The 22,240-nt window shown below is 41.1% G+C and overlaps 1 protein-coding gene across 1 annotated transcript in view; it reads right to left on the bottom strand.

The window, feature by feature from the left end:
* LVRN (laeverin) overlaps window positions 1-22,240 on the bottom strand; it is a 98,634-nt gene that overhangs the window by 13,573 nt on the left and 62,821 nt on the right. Inside the window, exons 7-13 of the mRNA XM_066603089.1 lie at window positions 15,101-15,244; window positions 12,750-12,815; window positions 12,543-12,608; window positions 10,268-10,437; window positions 8,345-8,421; window positions 4,299-4,435; window positions 624-679 (exon numbers count right to left, since the gene is read on the bottom strand). Coding sequence (XP_066459186.1) covers window positions 624-679; window positions 4,299-4,435; window positions 8,345-8,421; window positions 10,268-10,437; window positions 12,543-12,608; window positions 12,750-12,815; window positions 15,101-15,244 — 716 coding nt within the window. The remainder of the gene's footprint in view (window positions 1-623; window positions 680-4,298; window positions 4,436-8,344; window positions 8,422-10,267; window positions 10,438-12,542; window positions 12,609-12,749; window positions 12,816-15,100; window positions 15,245-22,240) is intronic.

Below are 22,240 nucleotides of genomic sequence, written 5' to 3'. Positions count from 1 at the left end.
GCTTGTATAATTATGAAATGTTACAGTGATAATTCCTTTAAAAACTGAAGAAGAGTCCATATTGTAAATGAGCCTAAATTCCTCTATTTGCAATTGGCTGCAGAGCTTCGCCCGAAGCCTTTTCTCCATTCAGATCACCAACATTTCATTCAAGCATAAATACTAGAGATGAGTGAGCCTACTCTGCCACTCCCCTTTTTCGCCCGAGCGCCGCGATTTTCGAGTACTTCCGTACTCGGGCGAAAAGATTCGGGGGGCGCCGTGGGTGAGTGGGGGTTGCAGTGGGGAGTGGGGGGGGGGGGGGAGGGAGAGAGAGAGAGGGCTCCCCCCTGTTTCCCGCTGCTACCCCCCGCTCCGCCACACCTCCCCCCGCCCCCCGAATCTTTTCATCCGAGTGCGGAAGTACTCAAAAATCGCGGGGGCTCGATCGAGTAATTACTCGAAACGAGTATGCTCGCTCATCTCTAATAAATACATAAATTATTATGTTTACATAAATATTCTATCTTGTAATGTTTAGTAATTGTTAAATATTGTTAATATTAATAAAAATATCACTAAGAGTTCTGAAACATTTGGTTTTCGCATTTACTAAGCATTCAAACAGCAATTGGTATACTTACTTTGCCAATATAAATGCATCATCCATCATCTGAGCCCTACTAACAACAGGCAGATGCTGCACACAAATGAAACGAGATGTAAGCAGGAGCGCACAGTACGAAATAAGATTTTCATTTGTTTAATCTTCATTATTTTTAGGCTACAGGGCTCTCAGTTATAATTACGGATCTCTGCTTTGTTTTTGGAGCAGAGAAACTGAATTAAAGTGTCAATAATACTGATGAGCGAGCATACTCGCTAAGGTCAATTGCTCGAGCGAGCATTGCCCTTAGTGAGTACCTGCCCGCTCGAGAGAAAAGGTTCGGCTGCTGCCGGCGGGCAGGGAGCAGAGGGGGAGAATGGGGAGGAACGGAGGGAAGATCTCTCTCTCCCTCACCCCCCCCCCCCCACTCACTGCCGCAACTCACTTGTCACCCGCGCCGGCAGCCGAACCTGTTCTCTCGAGCGGGCAGGTACTCGCTAAGGGCAATGCTCGCTCAAGCAATTGCCCTTAGCGAGTATGCTCGCTCATCTCTAGTCAATAGTCTTTTCAATGAGTTTCAAAGAGTTAAAAAAAAAATGGAAAGCAAATGGAAAGTATTATGTTTGTTTCTGTTCCATTAGATTTCTGTTTTTTTGTGAAACAAATAGCACTGCAGACTGCGCTATTTGTCCCCTAAAAAACAGAAACCTAATGGAAAGGAATCAAACTGATATTTTTCCTTATGCTTTCCATTTTTTTTAGATCCATTAAAATCAATGGTGGAAAAACGGAAACCTTTATTTCACTTTTGTGTTTAGAGCTTCTATACAGATCTGTTCATCTCCATAGTAACAGACAAGCTCACGTAGTCCTGGAGCCATATGTCCTTCTATCAGTTCTCTACCTCTTACTAATCTAACAAGTGTTATGGGCCATTAACAGCGTAAATGCACTGAAGTCGCTCACTATTCGTTCGCAGGTTTTTAAACAGACTTTTCAATCAGCTGGAAAACCATCGCTGGATCGCGGGCTCACCATTAAGTATAAATGCTCCCCGCTCAGTGCTTCACATACAAGGTGAAGCACTGAGCAAGAAAAGAAGCCCGCGATCTAGCGGTGAGGTCTGTCAGTGTAAATACTCTGTACGAGTGCCGACGACCTTAGCGGTGACATCAGCGCCCCTGCCATTGTTTACCCGACTGTTGGTCCATATAAAGGGCCATAAGAAGAACGCCAAATGAAAGAGTTTATGACTGCAGGATCAGATTACACAGGGATAAGTTGTTTTGCCACTATTTTTTGCTTGTTACCATGGAGATTCATAACAGCTATATACACAAATAAACAATAGCTGATTGACTTGGGTCCATAACCCAGGATCCCAACTGATCAGCCTTTCGCTGTTCTAGTTGTCACCCTGCACAGAGAAGGAAGCAGATAGGCACCACTGCAGTGGCCTGACGTGTTACCATTCATGTCAGTTGGAGCTGTCCCTGTCGAGCCAGTGGACAGTGCACAGAGCTATCTGCTTCCTGCTCCATATAGGGTGACAATCTGGCCCACCAAACAGCTGATCAGTTGGGGTCATGGGCAGCAGACCCCCTCTGATCAGTAATGGGTCAGTTTTTAGGACCTAAGAAACCCCTTAATGAAGACTAATTGCAAAGTTGCTTTATTTGGTAGTCACACATGCACACTGCCACTCCATTCACCTAGCAGACTCAGGGTGCACCGTTCCAGCAGTTGGACCCCCAGTGATCAATCATTTATCACCTATCCTGTGGAAAGGTGATAAATGACTTTGGTAGAATAACCCCTTTAAATGACCCAATAATACATCCTTATACGGTAAATATGATGCAAGAAACACAGTTGCATAGAGTTGGCATCCATTTAAAGCAACCATGTGGTCCTTAGCAAACAAAGATAGCCGCACTGTTTCTCGGATTATCTGATGCATGCTATGCATTAGTATGCATCATTAGTCTGAGACACTACACGCTGCTTTGATTGGCCAGTTCTGTTCACATGAGCAACACTAGCCAGTCAGAGCAATACAGAGTGTCTTAGACTACCGATGCATACTAATGCACAAGGTGCATCAGGTAGTCAGAGAAGCGGTGTGGCCATCTATGTTTGTTCAGGACCGCAGGGTTGCTTTATGGGATAGTGAAGCTTTTTGCTGCTTTCTGGAAATGTATATCCATATGCTTGATTATTTTGTTATTTTCTGCTATTGCTTTGCATTATAGCAAAAGTATTATTTAGAAATCTACAGTTTCTAGTGCTGATTATGTTACTCTATATAGTATATAGCTATATATATCTGACATAGTGACAAGGTAGGGTGCTAACTAGAGATGAGCGAGCATACTCGATAAGGCAAACTACTCGAGCGAGTAGTGCCTTATTAGAGTACCTAGCCGCTCCTCTCTAAAGATTCGGGTGACGGCAGGGGGCGGGGAGCGGCGGGAGAGAGCGGGAAGGAACGGAGGGGAGATCTCCGCAACTCACCTCCCACCCGCGCCGGCAGCCGAATCTTTAGAGACAAGCGGGCAGGTACTCGAATAAGGCACTACTCGCTCGAGTAGTTAGCCTTAGCGAGTATGCTCGCTCATCTCTAGTGCTAACAGGGCTTGATAAAGACTGTGTGAAACAGTCGAAACGTCGCGGGCTTTATGCAAAGATGTTGGAAGAATAAAGATTGTTTTATCTTCAAGAAGATGATGTGCTGATGCCTTCTTAAACAAACCCCGGATGCTGCTTTTCCATGCTTGCTTAAGGATATGAAGTTATTGGGATGAATTAGTCCACATCCAGGTGAGCTGGCATCCATTACGTGAAGTTTTGCAAAACCCTCACCTTGATATAAGGAAGTGTTAGTGTGCGGCAACCAATATTGGACATTAAACATGTAATGGTGTATATTTCATACTATATAGCAGTAAGTCTATATGTATGAACCCCGTCATGTAGATTACAGTCATTATAAGAATTCAAATCTATTCAGGGCTCAATCACACAGGTTCAAGACAAGTATGGGATTTGCTCATCAATCAGGAACACATGTAAAGTGCACAAAACAAACTGTAGAGTGGAGAATTTTTTTTGCAGTCATTGCTGCCCTACAAGGTGCATAAGCTTAACAAAAATGGTAACACAGTTATAATGAAGGCAGACTATTAGCGATCTAAAGTGTCCATTATTCCTGCAAATTTAAGCTGCTCTGTATTCATTTTCTTGCTGAAAGCTTCTACTTTCTGCTTAATTTCGTTTAATGGTCAGTATTTTACTTGCCCAAAATTATGGAAAATAATATGAAGTATAAGTGTAAAAAACAATGCAAAATATTTAGGAATAAGTATCCAAAACAATCAAAGCCTCATGCAGAACTCATGGTAGAAAAAAAGCAACCAAAGCCAAATACACCCATATTCTTTTTCCTACCTTTGACTTATAATCTATTTTATTTATATATATATATATATATATATATATATATATATATATATATATATATATATATATATACACACATATATAATATATAGATAGATACATATTTATCTAAATATATATATAAAACCAGAAAAAAAGGACAGATGATCGTGGCAAGATTTCATCCCTGAACTCAGGGGATTTCACAGCGGGCTGTAATAACTATTCTATAATCAATAGGAATATCTGTATGCTTACAAATAAGGAGATTTACCCAAATATCTTCTTCAAGCTTCTTTGCAATGCTGTTCCAATTTTTGGCATCGTAATTTATTCTGTAATAACCGGTGACATTAATATTTAATATAATCCATTCATCATCACTTGTGGTTTTCATTTCTGGGACATTTTCTGAGAATGAAAAGTAAAGCTGCATTTTGAATGTTAATTTACCAAGTGGTGCTATTTCAATTAATCAGTAATAACAGAGTGATTCATAAAATGAAGTATATTTCTACAGCGGACATGGCAATATGTGGATCTGTCCTGCTGATAAATGTGCAGTTTAAGGGCTCATTCATACGAGAGACCTAATCGCGCAAAAATTCAGTACACAGAAAATTGTGGCTACCTTCACTAAAAACCGCGTAAATGGACGATTTTACTCGACCGAGTCCTGATCCCCCTTCATTAGCATTAAAATCACCCATTCACACGATCTGGAGCGGCGTGTTGCAGAAAAAATGCGCTGCTGTTCGAAATTCCCTTGGTCAGTAGAAATCCTCCTAATGATTTCTCGTGTGTAAAACACAGGCACTAGAGATGAGCGAACACCAAAATGTTCGGGTGTTCGTTATTCGTAACGAACTTCCCGTGATGCTCGAGGGTTCGTTTCGAACAACGAACCCCATTGAAGTCAATGGGCGACCGGAACATTTTTGTATTTCGCCGATGCTCGCTAAGGTTTTCATGTGTGAAAATCTGGGCAATTCAGGAAAGTGATGGGAATGACACAGTGACGGATAGGGCAGGCGAGGGGCTACATGGTGGGCTGCATCTCAAGTTCACAGGTCCCACTATTAAGCCACAATAGCGGCAAGAGTGCCCCCCCCCCCCCCACTGTCAGCATAAAGATCGTCCTCCTCTGGCACAGCTGTAACAGCTGTAGCAGAGAAGAACGATGTTTGCCCATTGAATTCAATGGAACCGGCAATACAGCCGACTCCACTGAATGCAATGGGCTGCCGGCGATCGCAGGATGAATGGTCGGAAAGGGGTTAAATATATAACCCCTTTCCTGCAATTCATCCAGAAATGTGTTACACTAAAAATATATACCGGCGTATAAGGCGACCGGGCGTATAAGACGACCCCCCAACTGTCACCTTATACGCCGGCAATACAGTGGAGCAAAGAATAAAAAGCATTACTTACGTTTTTAGATGATCTGCGGCGCTCCTGCAGGCTGTCACTCCCTCCTGGTCCACGGCAGACAAGCTTTCTCCACGAAAGACTTTAAATCCCTGCCTCCAGAAGCACATGTGCCTTCAGCCAATCACAGCCAATGACAATGATGTCATTGAATGGCTGTGATTGGCTGTGTTTCTGGAGGCGGGGATTTCAAGGCTTGAAATCCCCGCCTCCAGAAACACAGCCAATCACAGCCATTCAATGACATCATTGTCATTGGCTGTGATTGGCTGAAGGCACATGTGCTTCTGGAGGCAGGGATTTAAAGTCTTTCGTGGAGAAAGCTTGTCTGCCGTGGACCAGGAGGGAGTGACAGCCTGCAGGAGCGCCGCAGATCATCTAAAAACGTAAGTAATGCTTTTTATTCTTTGCTCCACTGTATTACCGGCGTATAAGGTGACAGTTGGGGGGTCGTCTTATACGCCCGGTCGCCTTATACGCCGGTATATATTTTTAGTGTAACACATTTCTGGATGAATTGCAGGAAAGGGGTTATATATTTAACCCCTTTCCGACCATTCATCCTGCGATCGCCGGCAGCCCATTGCATTCAGTGGAGTCGGCTGTATTGCCGGTTCCATTGAATTCAATGGGCAAACATCGTTCTTCTCTGCTACAGCTGTTACAGCTGTGCCAGAGAAGAAGGATTTGTCTTCTATATGTTCTCAATGGGGTCAGCGCTGCTGCCGCTGGCCCCATTGAGCGCATATAGAATGCATCCATAGCGAGCAGCGGGAGGGGCAGACTTTCATATCAGGCGGACACCTTATCTCCCCAGCCACTCACAGCAGGGGGGTGGTATAGGGCTTAAACGTTGCAGGGGGAAGTTGTAATGCCTTCCCTGTCTTTATATTGGCCAAAAAAAAGCGCTAACGTCTCAGGGAAGAAAGTTTAATTTACCAGAACACCGCATGGTGTTCGTTACGAATAACGAACATCCCGAACACCCTAATATTCGCACGAATAGCAAGCTCGGACGAACGCGTTCGCTCATCTCTAACAGGCACCTGTATTCTTTTCCGAGCACTGATGCAGCTAAACTCCCCCCCCCTCACTTTTTCCCAGCTCCCATAGGAGTCTATGGACACTCCTGCGCTTTGCACACCAAAGATAGGTCAAGAAGAACTATATTTTTGCGCAGCAGGGAATTTCAGTCGCTGATGTCGTTTTTCTTTAGTTGCGATTTTTTTTTGTGCGGCTAAAATTCCTTTGTCTGAACGTCTCGATAAGAAACCGGTTCTAATAGTCTAGATTTTTTTGCGCATGTAATTTAGCTGCGCAAATTCCCTCATTTGAACAAGGCCTCTTCCACATGATGGTATGTGGTTTTCGCTCGGCCGAGAGCAGCTAAAAATTGCATGAAAGAAGAACAGCTGCGAACAAGTCCTGATCTTAATTAGCATTTTCTTATCCGTTCACACAGGCAGCTGCAGCATATCGGCATAAAAATACGCTGCAGCATGGAAATGCCTTGATCGGCAGAAATCCACAGAATGGCAGCTAATGCTTAAATAGAGCCAGCTGTTTTGCTTTCCCAGCATTGGCTGCAGCTAAACTTCCTCCCCCTCCCTTTTTCTCAGCTTCTATAGAAGTCTATGGGAGCTTCCAGCATATCTCAGCAAAAGCTGGGGCAAATCCTATATTTTCACGCGCCATATAAAATCGGTTGCCGATGAATACATTGGAATCCAATGCATCAGATGGTCATGATTTTTTGCCGCAGCTAAATTAGCTGTGTTGATATGGTCGTGTGAATAAGGCCTAAGATTGATATGTTTGTGGGGGGTTTTTTGCACTTTTTGCCTTGTTTTTGGCAGCAGAACAGAGCCTTTTTTTTACAAAGTGTTGCGGGTTGTCGGAATTAAAGGGGTTATCTGAGCTCAATTTGGCTGATGACCTATCCTCCAAACAGGTCATCAATAGTTGATGGACGGGGTCCTTCACTCAGGACCCCCGTCCATCAGCTGATCGTCCTTTTCTTACAAAATGCATAGAGCTCGTCCTAAACTGTTGGTAGGGGGGTTGAAAAGTAATTATTTGGAGATACTAGCTATCTATTTGTATTTAGAGTGCTTAATACAGAAATAAAAAAGCAAGCAGAACTCCAAGAGAGGCCTCTTTCCCTTGAGCGTATATCGGCCCGCCATTTTCGCGGTTGGCCGATATACGCTGTGATCTGATGCATTGGATTCCAATGCATGAGATCACATGGCCGTATTCCTGTGACATAAAAGTGTCCGGCCGACCAATATAGCACCCGGCATTTTTACGTTGGACCCAAAAGATAGTCCTGGAACTATCTTTAGGGCCGGAATACGTCAGCCACTGTATGGGCTCCAATGGGAGCCAATGAAAGCGGCCGGAGAAGGAAGGTGGGAGGGAGCGTGACTGCTAAACTTTCTCCCTCTTCTCTCCTCCCCTCTGGCTGATTACAATAGGAGGGGGTGGGACTAAGCTCCGCCCCCACCACACCCCCTCCCATTGCAATCAGCCGGAGGGGAGGAGAGAGAAGGTAAGCCGGCGAGGGAAGGGGCGATGGCATGGCGGCCCCAGCGTATATGCAGTGGGGCCCATGCCATCTGAACAGGCGCACAAACATTAGATTTGTGCGCCCATTCACAAGTTTTTACTGCTCAGATTGTAGCATATATCGGCCAGCCATAAAAAGGCGACCGATATACGCTCGTGGGAACAAAGCCAGAGGCTGTATACAACAATATGTGCAATATTTCAGGCCTCACTCATGGCATGCGTGATTAAAGTTTTCAATTATTTATTTATTTCTGGAGCTCTTGGAGTGCTGCCTTGATAGACAGATAGATATGCCATAAATTAAAAACAATTACTTACTTGATTGAGTATCTAGCCATATTAATGGCTGCTCAGCTCCATTTTTCACCCAAAAAATAGGAATAATCCATGTATGACTGTTGATAAAGAGATAAGGTACTGAACTACATTTTGAATAGAAACATATATCATATTCACTTGGATGAATAATAAAATGATGAATGTTAAATGTACTGAACCAAGTAAATGTCGCTCTTCAACACAAGGAAATGTATCACTAATGAGTTTTCTGCTTTTAACAATTACTTTTCTGGAGGACCCCTGATGAAGCTGGCAGATAGTTATTAATTTTCCAGCAGTGCCACCACTGGAGAAATGAGGTATTACACAGTCCTCATTGAAATAAAAAAGCTGTTTGTATAATTGACAGATGTGGCAGCGGTGTTGTTTAGGCCTCATTCACATGAGCGTTTTATCACAGCTATTTTGCTGCGATAAAACATCGGCCGTAAATCACAACCGTCTGAAGCATTGGATTCCAATGTATTCATTCAGATGGCCGCTTTTTAATAGTGTAAAAACCTTGCAGCCGCAATAGGTCTTGCCCTATCTTTTGGCTGCGATCAACTGGCGGCTCTATGGGAGCTGCTGGCAAAGGGAGGGGGAGGGAGTTTAGCAACAGCTAACCGCTGCTAAAGCATGTCAGCTGGCTCTATTTAAATAATAGAAGCCATACTGAACATTTATGCCGCCCAAAGGAATTCCGGGCTGCGGTGTATACACACTGCACCCGGCCGTGTAAATGGACGAAAAAACATATATTTTAGCCGCTACTTCCGGTTCATGCATTTTTCCAGAAATGCTATACTCGTGTGCATGAGGCCTAACAGCAATGGATGGTCTTTGTGGCACTCTATTCTAATTAACAGCCTTCTATCCCCTATTAGCACAAAATTCCCCAGTAGGATATTTGAAAATGGGTGGTTAAAACCAGGCAATTATTTTAAATAAAAGCTACTTAGGCTATGTGTCTTGAATAAGTTAGTACTATGTGGCCCCACGGTGCCTGAAAACCACTTGGTAATCAGGTGAAAGTGGTGACTTTTCATTATATATCATTTCAGTGTAGACTACTTTTTTAACGACACCATTCACTGACACCATTTCATTGCCACTACACTCTTTACATGCTTTTTGAAGTATGCAGTTGCCCTTATTGGGCTCACCTGTCAAGTTAGGTTGGGGAAATATGACTCATTGTTTCAGATTCTTTTGTTTTCTTTTCCCTTCACAGTAATGAGCTAATTCTAAGTGCCCAAGTTTACCATTTTTCATACTTATTACAAACTATATGCTGAGATCAACAACATTAAAACCACCTGCTCAATATGACCTAAATCCCCCTCATGTTGACAAATCAGCTTTGACCCATTCTAAGCATACTTCCCATAAGACCTCAGAAGGTGGCCAGAGGTATCTCTCTCCCCCCCCCCCCCCCCCGCTCCCCCGCATTTGCTCGGACGAGTATGCAGATAGTCGAGAAGAGCGATGCTTGCTCGAGTATCTGCCTTTACCAAGCGTGCTCGCTCATCTCTAGTCACCATCACCTACTATAATGTGACCTTGCATTATTGGCCACCAGCTTTATAATAGAGGTATTATCTTTCTTTATAGTCCTACCTCTAATGACAATAGAATGATTGGTGAAAAGTAATCTCTACAAAACAGGACGTGTCAGTTTATAGTGAGAGCTCGGTGCCTATATGAAAACTGAAATATTTCAGAATATTGGGAACTAAAAGGCAATATAGGAAATTTAACAAAAACAGGAAGTTTATTCTGAATGAAATCTGTTTATTGTAAAAATTAGGTGAAAGGATACCGTAGGTAATTTTTCACAATATATCCCCATGTGGTCATAGACTAGGCCAATTTAGTATTATTCAGTGAGTAATCTTGCTGTTTTGTATAATAGGAACATACTTGGAATCACTGGTGACATTTTCATTATTGGCCAGCTTCAGCACTCCTTGACTTAGTGTACCAGTAGACGTGTTGAGTGTTACCAGAGGTATGCCTTTGTTCCATGTCCAGGAATCCATGATGTTTTTCAATGGCATTGGTAATTTAACTTCATCCTGGTCATCTATAAACTTAGAACATGAGCCATGTTGATGTTTGTATCAACAATATTAACAAAAATACGTCCATTTGAATCTGCTCTGAGCCTAGCTCACAAAATACCATGTTCTCAAAGAAGAATAAGGCTTGTTGGCATAAAAACAGTGATTGAGCTCATTAGATGTTAACATGACTGAAACTTTGTTCAACTATGTGATAACTAATTCTGACAGCGGCATTTAAAGCGTTAACAGCAGTGCTGAGTGGCGCGGCTTGTTGGAGCTGCTGCAGCCGGGTGTTGGCTGTAAGAAACAACTGGCACCCGATGTTGTATGGAGTGGGATCCACCCGCGATCCTCCTCCATACAAGCATTTGTCAGACATACGAACATATGCACTTGCAAACAGCTTCCTGGAACGGAACCTGTTTGTAAGTAGGGGACTATCTGTATGTATGTGTATATATATATATTTATTATACACACAAACTATGTTTTATAGATATACATAAAATAGTTTGGGCGACCTGAATATGGCTTGCACCACATTACTGCTCAAAGACTGCAGTATATTCAGAATGTATGTATTTATATTTAATTTAATTACAGGATGGCAGTAGTAAATCATGTATATTGGGGAAAGGGGCTGAATGACCAAGCTTTAAACCATGAAATATATTTAGCTTTCAGGACCACTGTCTGGCATTGTGCACTTAATACATTTTTGCTATAGTAGCAACATTGATTTCCGTTGATAATATTTATAAATAAACATACATAATGAATGACCACTTTATTAGAGATATCTTCCCTTTCCTGATTTGAGCTTCTTGGTATTGAAATTAGAGACATGATCTTGGAGTGCAGCATGAAATCAAGGGAGCAAGTTTTCAGTGAATCGGTTTCAGTGTGAACCCACATTACAATGGAAAATCGGAGCAATATCAGTGACTTCAACGGAAGCATGGTTATTGGTGCTAGACTAGCTGGGGCCATTATTATAAAAACTACCAATGTTTTTAGATTTTCTCATGCAACAGTGTGAAGAATATACAGAGAATGGCGTGATTGAGGAAAAACACCCCACAAAAGGGCATCCTGTGGACATATACAACTCATTGACAAATAGGGTCAGAGGAGGATAGTTAGAATCGTTCTGAGCAACAGGTGGTGCACAGTCTAGCTAACTGCAGACTAATATATTGGTAGTACTCCAAGTAAAGGTGTCTGATGCACAACTTGTCATTCCTTTGCACAGGCTGTAACAGCATATGACCAGTTTGATGTCATTGCTGTCTAAATGAACCGACAGATGACTCCATTGGGCAAAAGAGAAAAAATTGGATCACTGAGCAGTAAAAAAAAACATTACCAGCTCAGACGAATTCAGATTTCTGTTGCACTATGCTGGTGGGAGAGTCACAGCAAGCAGCATGAATCGTTGAACCCTTCCTGTCAGCTGAGCACAGTATGTCTGCACCAGCAACTGCAAGAAACTATTCTGTCTTTATGGGCCAATATTCCTGCAGAATGGTTTCAATACCTAGTAGAGCCTGTGACAAGATGAACCCCCATGGTTCGGAAGGCCGAAGGCCCAACACACTACTACATGGGTATCTTTAATGAAGTGGCTATTCAGTGTATAGAATTTTTATGCTATGTTATAAGTTTACAAATACTTAGGTTGACTCTCCAGTTGCCTTCCTTCATTAATACAAAACTTTCCCATGAAAGACATTTATGGCATATTGGTTTGATATGTTAAAGAGGTCTGATTAGTGCGGATCAGCCGGGAGTGCCCACTTCCTCATTTCAGAAGAGCAGTGGATATGCATATAGAGTAAGGTCATACTCCATTAATCTCTGTTTTTTATCATTCATAGACAATAATACTGAGTAACCAGGCACACATAGCCATTTCTTTCCTTGGAACAGGGGACTGGACTTTTCCCCCTTGGGATTGATGGAGATCTAACATGTATTCCATGAATGTCTTTCTTGGGAAAACCTCTCTTATTTAATGTATTCTGTCAAGTAGTATCCGATACATTGTCAGATATGAGTTAGTAAATGTTAATAACCAGTAGTGACATTGAATATTTTATGCATGCCGCACTTGTGAAATATAGAAAAAGTACCATTTGTAAATGATTCCACAAACCATCCTGGTCAGCATTTGAGAATGAAAATTTCTTCAAGTATGACTGTGATGAGACAAATGGAAGGTCATTACTTCTTGAGGCGATAAGCAGAGAGATCCATGTAGTATCAATAAATCAGATGTGTCTGTCTAGTCTTATATTGCCAAAAGTTCATAAATTCCAAAAATGATTTTCTAAACTCACGCTGATCCCTTTGAGGAAGAGAGTCTCTGTCAGGAAGGTTGAGGCCATTCTGATTAAAGCAGCTGCCTGCAGTAAAAGAGGAGTGCTGCTTTATTATCTGTGGCTACAGTATAACATTTTCTGTAAGTATCAACAACAAAATGGCATTAACAGAGGTTTTATGGTAAAACAGGTTTTTTGTGCACAAAATAATTTAATTTACGTTATAATAGGAGGTGTCATAAATGGCTGATAGCTGCTGATCCCACCTCTGAGACCTGCACTTATGTAGAGAATGGGGGTCCCAAGTGGAGAATAATGGAGAGGTGGCCATGCTTGTCCGTGTCTCTCCATTCACTTCTACATGAGTTATAGAAACAGCCATGCTCATCAGGATCCCCATTCTCCATGGAGGTTCAGCTACAGGAGTGGTACTTGCATCTGTCAGACATGTACAGCATATCCTGTGGATATGACATAAATGTCCAGTTCGGTTGGGAATACCACTTTAAATTATATGCAGTATTAGAGAATACAGTATGCATAAACATTTCAGAAATGCTGCATTCGAGTACCATAGAGAACTACATATACAGTATTCAACATACTGTACTTAATGTACTCACTATACTTGTCCCGGCTGAATATGGTGCAATGGAAACAGCCGAATGGGCTACACTAATCTGTTTCCGTAACACCTATAGAAGTGAATTGGTGTTACAGGAACAGTGCACAGCTCCCATTCACTTCTAGGGGAGTTAAGAAAATAGTGTAAGACAGTCTGCTAGTCTGTTTCCGAAACTCCTGACTACCTCTGTCCACCATTCAGCCAGACGGACGTAATGGGGCCTTAATTATGGATAGGTTGGGCCCCAGAGATGGAACCTGAATCCTTCAGACTTTTATGGCATATCCTGTGGATAGAGCATGAAAGGCTCATATTGGAATACCCCTGTTACTTAATTCTCTCAGAATTTTCTCCTTAATCCTGTTTTTTGTTTTGTAATTCAAATCTTGATTAACATAACTTATACTTCTGATACCACTGAGCAGCAGTAAAGTCATGTTTAAAGTATATGCCCACCTAGTTATTAAAAATGTCCTGTAGGGCTTTGCCTCTGTGTGCATTATTAATGCGCTTTTTCATTATAAATTGCTATTGTAAAATTTATTACCAAATTCTATAGCTGTTTGCTGCAATACCTTGCTGCTCCTTCTATTGATATGAATGGAAACCAATAGAGTAGCAGTTTGCATTGCTAGCCCCCCTTTTTTTTCGCCAGCTGTGCTGCGGATGGTCCACACGGCAAACCGTCGGACATGCATAGTACAGTTTTTTTTTAAATCCCGGCTTTTGCCACATTGGCGCTAAGTGATGACATGGACTACGCGACCTTTCTGCAATGTCATTGCGGACGGGCCACGGGTCGCACACCTTCCATTGACTTCACACAGAAATAGAGCATGCTGTGATTTTTCCTCCACGAGTGGAAAATCACAATTGATTTCCACTCTTGTGGAGGAAAAAGCGTTTTGCCGTAGCATGCTATGGGCGATATTTGCTGCCGAATTCGGAGACGAACGCCTGCTCCAGATTCCGCAATGCAAATATGCCTGTTTGTATCTGGCCTAAGAGTAAATGCTATGCCACACTAGTCTCTTATCAACTGTACATTCTGGCCATGTAATCTTGATAAAGGAGCCAAACCAGCCATCAAAGACTAGCAAAAATTACATGCTGTACCTAAAAACTGTCTTAATATTTCAATATATGTTCCCTTAAAGCTACAGATATCATTTTGATCACAACAAGGAAGTAAAATATTAAAAATGTATAAAGAATCAATTTGACAATGTTGCATAATTATATTCTCTAACATTCCCACGTTTTGTGACTGTTTCTGCTTTGTCTCATTATTCCATACAAGCTTCCTATTTTCACCCCAAAACTATGCCTGATTTTTTTTTTTTTAAAGGGGCAGGTTGCCTTACCTAACACTGGGAGAAGAATGTGAATGCTCCCTGGCTACTTCATAGGAGTCCCCACCTCTCCCTCTAATGTGCCTACTTTTTTCCATTGTTTTAAAGTCAGGAGGTATAGATTTACATACTTGTAAAATCTTCGGAAGCTCATATAATTATCAAAAGTGAATACAATTTCTATGTTACACTCTGGAGGCTGGTTGTCACAGTGTAATTTTGAGGCACCACCATAATGAGGAGTGGATCTGATGCATGGATGTTAGGGCAGTTTCAGACAGTATGGAGCGTAGTTGCGCCTGAACAAGGGAAATTTCTTCATAGATCCAATCCTAATTTTGGCTATAAATAAAGTAATGCAAAAATGTAACTTGCTAATAAGATGGTGTTACCTTGCTGTAGGTGAATTCATCAAACAATGGTTCTATAAGGTTCACATTATTAATTGCTTCTTCTTTCACTGATACAGGCCTTGCAGTTGCCTGGGTGTCACTTTCAAAAATGCTTATCAAGTTGTTCATCATAAAAAGCTCATTCTGCAAACATTAATATATAGTCAAAGTGCATATTCAAACATCAATGTATACTTATATATACTACAACTAGAACATACTTACACGTTATTCCTCAATACATAAAAGCTAGGTTAATATACAGAAACTACAAAAAGGGACCAGCTGGCATCCCTACACATTTCCAATAGTAAGGGCTTAATCACACAATCATATTTGCACGCACAATACACAGCGAATAGAACCTATTGAGTTCAATTAGTTTGTTCACAAGTGCTTACTTTCTGTGCACAATTCTGCAAAAAAATACGCAGCATGTTCTATTTTCCTGTGCATTTGCTCAGGGAAATAGAACGTATGAAATGAATTAGGTTAATTAGCCATTTCAATGTACGGGACTATGGCTACATTTTTTTTTTGCATGTTAATCGGCCTTAGGGCTTCTTCTCACCAGTGTTTTTTTGTGCACTGAACACTGCTTATTCGCGTATGCATCAGCGTACTTTACTGTACCTTTTCCACTTGCAGGGCATGTTCATTTGTGCGCGGCAAACAAAGACGCACCACGTGAAATGTCTAATTTGTCTAATGAGATCCAGATGAGCTCTTTTTCAGCCGAATTACGCAGTGTATTATGCACCTCCAGGCGCATTGTTTGCACATTTGCGCACCCCCAGTGTTCAGTGATGAGGGGACTGCAGTGGGGACGAAAAATCAGCTGTGATAGCTGTAGCAGAGAACCCCAATGCTATGCCATTGCTTTCAACAATAGGCATCTTGTAACGATAGTTATAAAAGAGAACAGGCACGTACATTCAGTGATATACGCGAGAGGATAGATGGCTTCTTCTGTCTACAAGAAGTACGTTAGATAAAGTTCATGCAAACTTTGGAGCGCATGTTGCGTTCCAAAATCAAGTCATGTGTCCCACCCACATCTAAGAGGGAAGATCCCTCCCCTATGAGGACGTCAGAGTGTACTACGGAGTACTCATGACGGACGCCACATTGTAAGTCTTTTTAAATGTATATATACCTGTATGTTTGAATCACTTTTTATACTTGAAAAAGGCACTGTCCTATAGTGCCGAAACATGTTGTAATAAACTAATGGATAAAACCCGCTACGGAGGTCCGTGGTTCATAACATATTGATGGAATAAGTATACCTTTGTCCCTAAAGAAGTGCAGAGCTATTTATTTATTTCTTTTTTTAATTTACTTTTTGGTTCAATCACCACAAATGTGTAATGCCAAAGGAAGTCAAACATTGCATCTGGAAGTGTGCATGTAAGCAAACTGACAACAATTACATAACTTCTTCCTTTGGGGGAGTTTGATCACTGCATTCGCTGATAGTGGAATGGCAAAGCCCTGGGGTGGAGACATGTTACAAAGATGCACCAAAGCATCACTGGGAATAGGTTTATAATTAACACGGCTCAGGCACGACAACTAAACCAAAGTGATTACTAGAACTGATTAGTGCTGAATTGGTCTAGCCTAATGAGGAAATTAAAGGAAATCTGTGCAGAGTGATAATACTGTAGTTATAAATAATTAAAGAGATAATAATTAAAATATAATGTAATAGAGAGAAAATAGAGGGTGAATAGACACAGCACTTAGTAATCCACATAAATGGACTATTATGTGAGAACTCTGATGTTAAAATAAAATAAATGATTATACTGTACAAGTTAAAGTGCAGAAAAGCAAAAATAAAATGAATTGGACAAATTTTCTGTACAAATGACAATAATAACATTTCAAGCCCTATGAGGTAGATGTAACTCAATAGTCCCATTAAATATAGTGCCTGCTCTGTATATACATAAGTGTAATACTTCTGACCACTGTCAACAATTGCACAAGAGGAAATTGTTTTGGATATTCAAGTTGAAATGTCTCTCACCATTGGGTTTGAATGAGCCAATAGAAAGCAACTTTTAATACTGTACTTATTTTTCCCCTCATCTGTTTATTATGAATCACCTTTGGACAGATAGTCTTATAGTCTTGCGTGCAATTATTGGGTTATAGCTACCCCATAAGGTTTTAGCTACTGCCTTTGTAATTTTTAGACAAGCTTTGTCCAGCTTTTTTTTAAATTCACTTTTAGCATTTATGCTTGTACGGTATAATCATTTTATTTTACGATCATCTCACAATAGTCCATTTATATGGATTCTTAATCTATTCACCCTCTATTTACTCTCTATTTATTACATTGAATGTTTTTAAGTAACACGACTCCATCCCAGGGCTTTGTCATCCACGATCAGCACTGATCGAAGTGCATGCATGCTTTCTGAGAATTCCCCCTTTACATGAAGAAGCCATGTGACTTATGCCAGTCTGTTTGTTGTCCTTTGGCAGTGAGAGGCCTGGGATGGGGGTCAGAAATGCTATCTTTTCTCCCTAGAGAGAGCACCTAAACAGTGAGTGAGGAGACTCAAATGGCCATGCACGCTCCTCTGGGTAATATGCAAATAAGGGAGATGGAATAAAACCTCTACAGTGCCACCTATTGGAAGGCAGCATTCCTTCAAGTCAAAGTCAGCTGGCTTTGCTTTTAATTCCCAGTCATCATTACAAGGCTTGTATAAAAAGTCTGACTTTGACTTGAAGGAATGCTGCATTCCAATAGGTGGCACTGTCCTTTGGCATTACACGTGTGGTGAGGGTCCTCTGGAAACATCCAGTCGGAACTCTGGATACAGTTATTTATAGATAAGGTCCTTAATGGTGATGTACAAGGAACTCCTAATTATGGAAAGTCTTGTCTGATGCATATGTGAATTAGGGGCAGATCCAATTGACATTAGGAACTTCTTTTATGTGATTGTTCTCAGTAAGAGAAACCAAGTAATCTTGTAGATATGATATCTTTTAATGGCTAACAAAAATACACAATGTTATTGCACGCTTTCAAACTTCCCAGGGTCCTTCCTCATGCATAAGGAAATAGATCCGAAGAGGCATGCATATATATATATATATATAAATATATATATATATATATATATATATATATACACACATACTTATGACAAGGTACAGACACAGTGCGACTAATTTGCACTGAAAAGAATACCACAACAGGATGAGTAGAGAAATGAATACTTAAATATTCCACTGGTAAAAATGTGAAGGTTTTATGGTCCCTGAATTAGTGTTAGGGGGTCACCAGTCCTGTGTGTTATTTCTGCTATAGATTTATCATACTTCCCATTCAAGCATCAATCCTCTTGAAGAATTCTTTTAGTCATACTTTAGATAAGCTGTAACCTGTGAGGGTTATTTTTACTATATATTGCTTGAAAAAAGTGGTTTATGCATCTGAAACACATTTTTAAAGGAACTTTAATGTTGAATTTTGAATAAACATTCCTGCACATGAAGAATTACCCCCTGTATAAATTGCCTTGACATCCTAGGTTCTATCACCCGGCAGCACTTTCCTTATGTTCTACTACTCAACCCCACATGCTCCCCAACAATGTTGTACCTAACTGTTCAACACTAGAAGGTAAGAGTATACACATCTGGGTTCTAGGGCAGTATGCCATTGGTCTGATATAATTCACCCTATCTGGTGCATTTTTTCCTTTTTCTCTTGCATTTTTGTGCCATCTTTGGAAGTTTTTGTCAACACAATTCTGCCAAAACAGGCAAGTGTCACTTCTAAATAGAACGTTTATTTAAATGCATACTCCATTTTGCTCAAATCGGTCATTAGAATGTACATTTACTCAATTTTTCTTCCTTTTAGAGACTAGATAAGATGATAATGAGAAAATAATTTTGTTTCCTTATTCTATTGGGTTTTAAAGACTTTAAAGAATATCATAAATCCTTCAGCACTACTCGGAGATGTCTATGGAGAGGGAAGCGCTCTGTGTTTTATAAATGGCACAGCTTGCTCCTTCACAGTGCATAAGACATAATTATTTGAGGCTCTCACATGCCAGCAAATTAATTTCCATTCTGAGGTGAATGCCTTTTTGCTGAAACCTATAAAAAAAACTACACCCTGCCATTCTTAAAAACAGGGCGCAAAAAGGAACAAAAGAGAACCACCATAATTTGTCCATTAACACTGCGACAGCAAATGCCCCACAGGCATCCAAAGGAAAAATATACCTGTCTGCTTCCTTTCATAAATGAATTGTAAGGTTACTCTTGACACACTTGGTGACCCTTTAAATATGAATTGTTGTTCTTTAATCTCCTCTAATGTAAAGGATTAAAATGATACATTTTCATGATTAAAGTCTCATTTTGAAAAACATATTAAACATAAAGTCTCATTTTGTATAAAAAAAAAGCTACTCCAGTAATTTACATGGCATGTTATTCAACAGCCTTATTACCACCCCCTATGGGCATGGATATAGTCAACAGCTAAAGAATCTTTGTAACTGATGTATCAAATGTTGTATTTATTTTTTATGTGCTTATCTAGGTACTACTCTCAATTAAGTGATAGGTAATTAACCAGTAATTATTAGGAAATAGTACCAGTGTATCTGGTGGCGCAAAGCACCACTTACTAATATAATATAGTGAAAGGGATTGGAGTTGTAAGCACACAGCTGCTGTTTTAGGACCTGCTGGTTTATGAACTGTGATGACGTCACATGCGCCTCTAGGGTGTTTGGTAAATAATAGATTGCTCTGCCACATGCATGTCACACACACAGCTCTGCTACATGGACATCAAACACAGCTCTACTACATGCATGTCATATACACACAGCTCTGCTATATGCATGTCACACACACATAGCTTTGCTAAACGCACGTCACATACACACAGCTCTGATACACGCATGTCACATAAAAAAAACAGCTCTGCTACATGCACATCACACACACAAATAGCTTTGCTACACACACATCACACAAACAGCTCTGCTACATGCATGTCACTCACACACAGCTCTGTTAAAGGTACATTACATACACACAGGTTTACTACACGCACGTAACAGACACAGCTCTGCTACAGAAATGTCACAGACACACACAGCTCTGCTACACACACATCACAGATGCACACACAGCTCTGCTACATGCACATCATACACACAGCTCTGCTACATGCATGTCACACACAGAGCTCTGCTACTTGCAACAGGGATCACAACCAGCACAGCTGAGTCCTGTACACACTGATCACCCCCCTGGCCATGTGACACTAGACTTCTCCCACACAGGTGACTGATCACATGATGGTGACATCATTACAGGTGCTTTAAGCACATGGCTGCTGTCCAGCTCTGCATGTTTTTGTGAAGGACCTCTGATGATGTCACCGCCATGTGATCAGGGGCAGAGCTCGGGGCCCCAGTGAATGATCATATGACGGTGGCAAATTTACATGTATCTCCAACGGTGATGACATTACAGTCATGTGATCAGAGGCGGAGCATGTAACTTACTCAAGGACACAGAGCCCAGATGATTGATCACATAAGAGTGACATCAACACAGGTCCTGTAAGCACATGGCTGCTGTTAGGCTCTGCATGTTTTATGTTTGAGGACCTTTGATGATGTCCCTGTCATGTGATCAAAGGCAGAGCATGTAACTCACTCACTCACACCGTCACTTATTGACAAGTAGTCATTAGTACTTTGATTAAGTGTGCAAGGAGGCTGATGTTGCTCTGCTACATACAGCACCTCTTAAGGCTGCCTGTCCATGGGCGTAGCGATATCCCGCGGCGGTTCTCCTCTGCCCGGGAGCAGGGGAGAGCTGACGGTTCTCCGCACTGAGCCTATCTGAAAGATAGGCTCACCGCGGAGAATGGCGGCAAATCGCAGCATGCTGCGATTTCCCGCTCGCGAGCGGAGAATCGCTGTGATTCTCTGCTCATGGACAGGGAGGGTGCGCTTTTCATATCGCCACGGGGAACGCAATAGAAATTTGCCCGTGGACAGGCAGCCTTAACCAGAGTGAAATGAACTCTGCTACCATTTATTCTGCTGTGCACTGCCAAAGTCCTTGTGACTATAACTATTTGTTGTCAAATTTCCAACAACAGAATTTTTTTGCTATGTTACAGTGATCATGATCATGTTTGTTCGCAGGTACTGTGGTATGTAAACAGTTAACTGCCTGTTATGTTATCATGAAGGTATGTAATTGGTCTTGGGTCACAGATGTGGACAATGTGCATAATGCTGTATGGCTATAATTGGGGCTGCTTCAAGCATTTTGTGGTTCCTGTGGTTGGATGTAGTAGCTGTGAATGCAGCAGTGTCAGTTTTATGTTCTTGGGATTATCTGACTACTTTAATTTTTATTCTTTTATGTCTTACAAAAGTCTCTAAGTAAAATAAGAATTTAGGAAAAAGTGTGGAAATGTCATGCTAAAGTGGTGCTAAGAAATTACTCTGCTTTGCAGCACTCACCTATTTTATTATTAATACACTGCAATTCTGCACATTGAAACAAACTGCTTCGATTTGCCCCTATTTTTACTTTATAGAGAGAAAATTAGATTTCAGATGGTAAAGTTGCTTCTATTTCACATTCTAAAGCAAGTAGTTATCGGAATCTAAGGGTGCCTTCACACGGCGCATATCTGCTGCAGGCTTTCCACAGCGGAAAACCTGCAGCAAATACACTTTAAATCTGCAGTGGCCAAATTTGCACCTAAATGGCGTGAATTTGGCGGTGTTTAAATTGCGAATCTACTACAAATTTTTTTAACTTTGCATTTTAACAATTGAAATCCGACATGCTATGGATTTAGAATCCGCAGCACTTTTCAAAATTTTCCACACCGTTTCTGAAAACTCCTCAAAATACCTTGTACTATAAATGCTGTGGAATTTCTGCCATGTTTCCTGCAGCGGAATTTCCGAAGCATTTCCATCCCATGTAAAAATGGCCTTGAATCTACAGCATAGAACAACCATAAAAAGCCTGGTACATGGCACAACCCTTCAAAGAAAAACCTGTTGACCAGTGAGTAAAGATTGATAACTTTATTATATCAAGAACCAG

This window comes from Eleutherodactylus coqui, chromosome 5, assembly GCF_035609145.1.
Source record: "Eleutherodactylus coqui strain aEleCoq1 chromosome 5, aEleCoq1.hap1, whole genome shotgun sequence".
NCBI classification, from domain to species: domain Eukaryota; kingdom Metazoa; phylum Chordata; class Amphibia; order Anura; family Eleutherodactylidae; genus Eleutherodactylus; species Eleutherodactylus coqui.
This window is presented reverse-complemented; position numbering and strand designations above follow the sequence as displayed.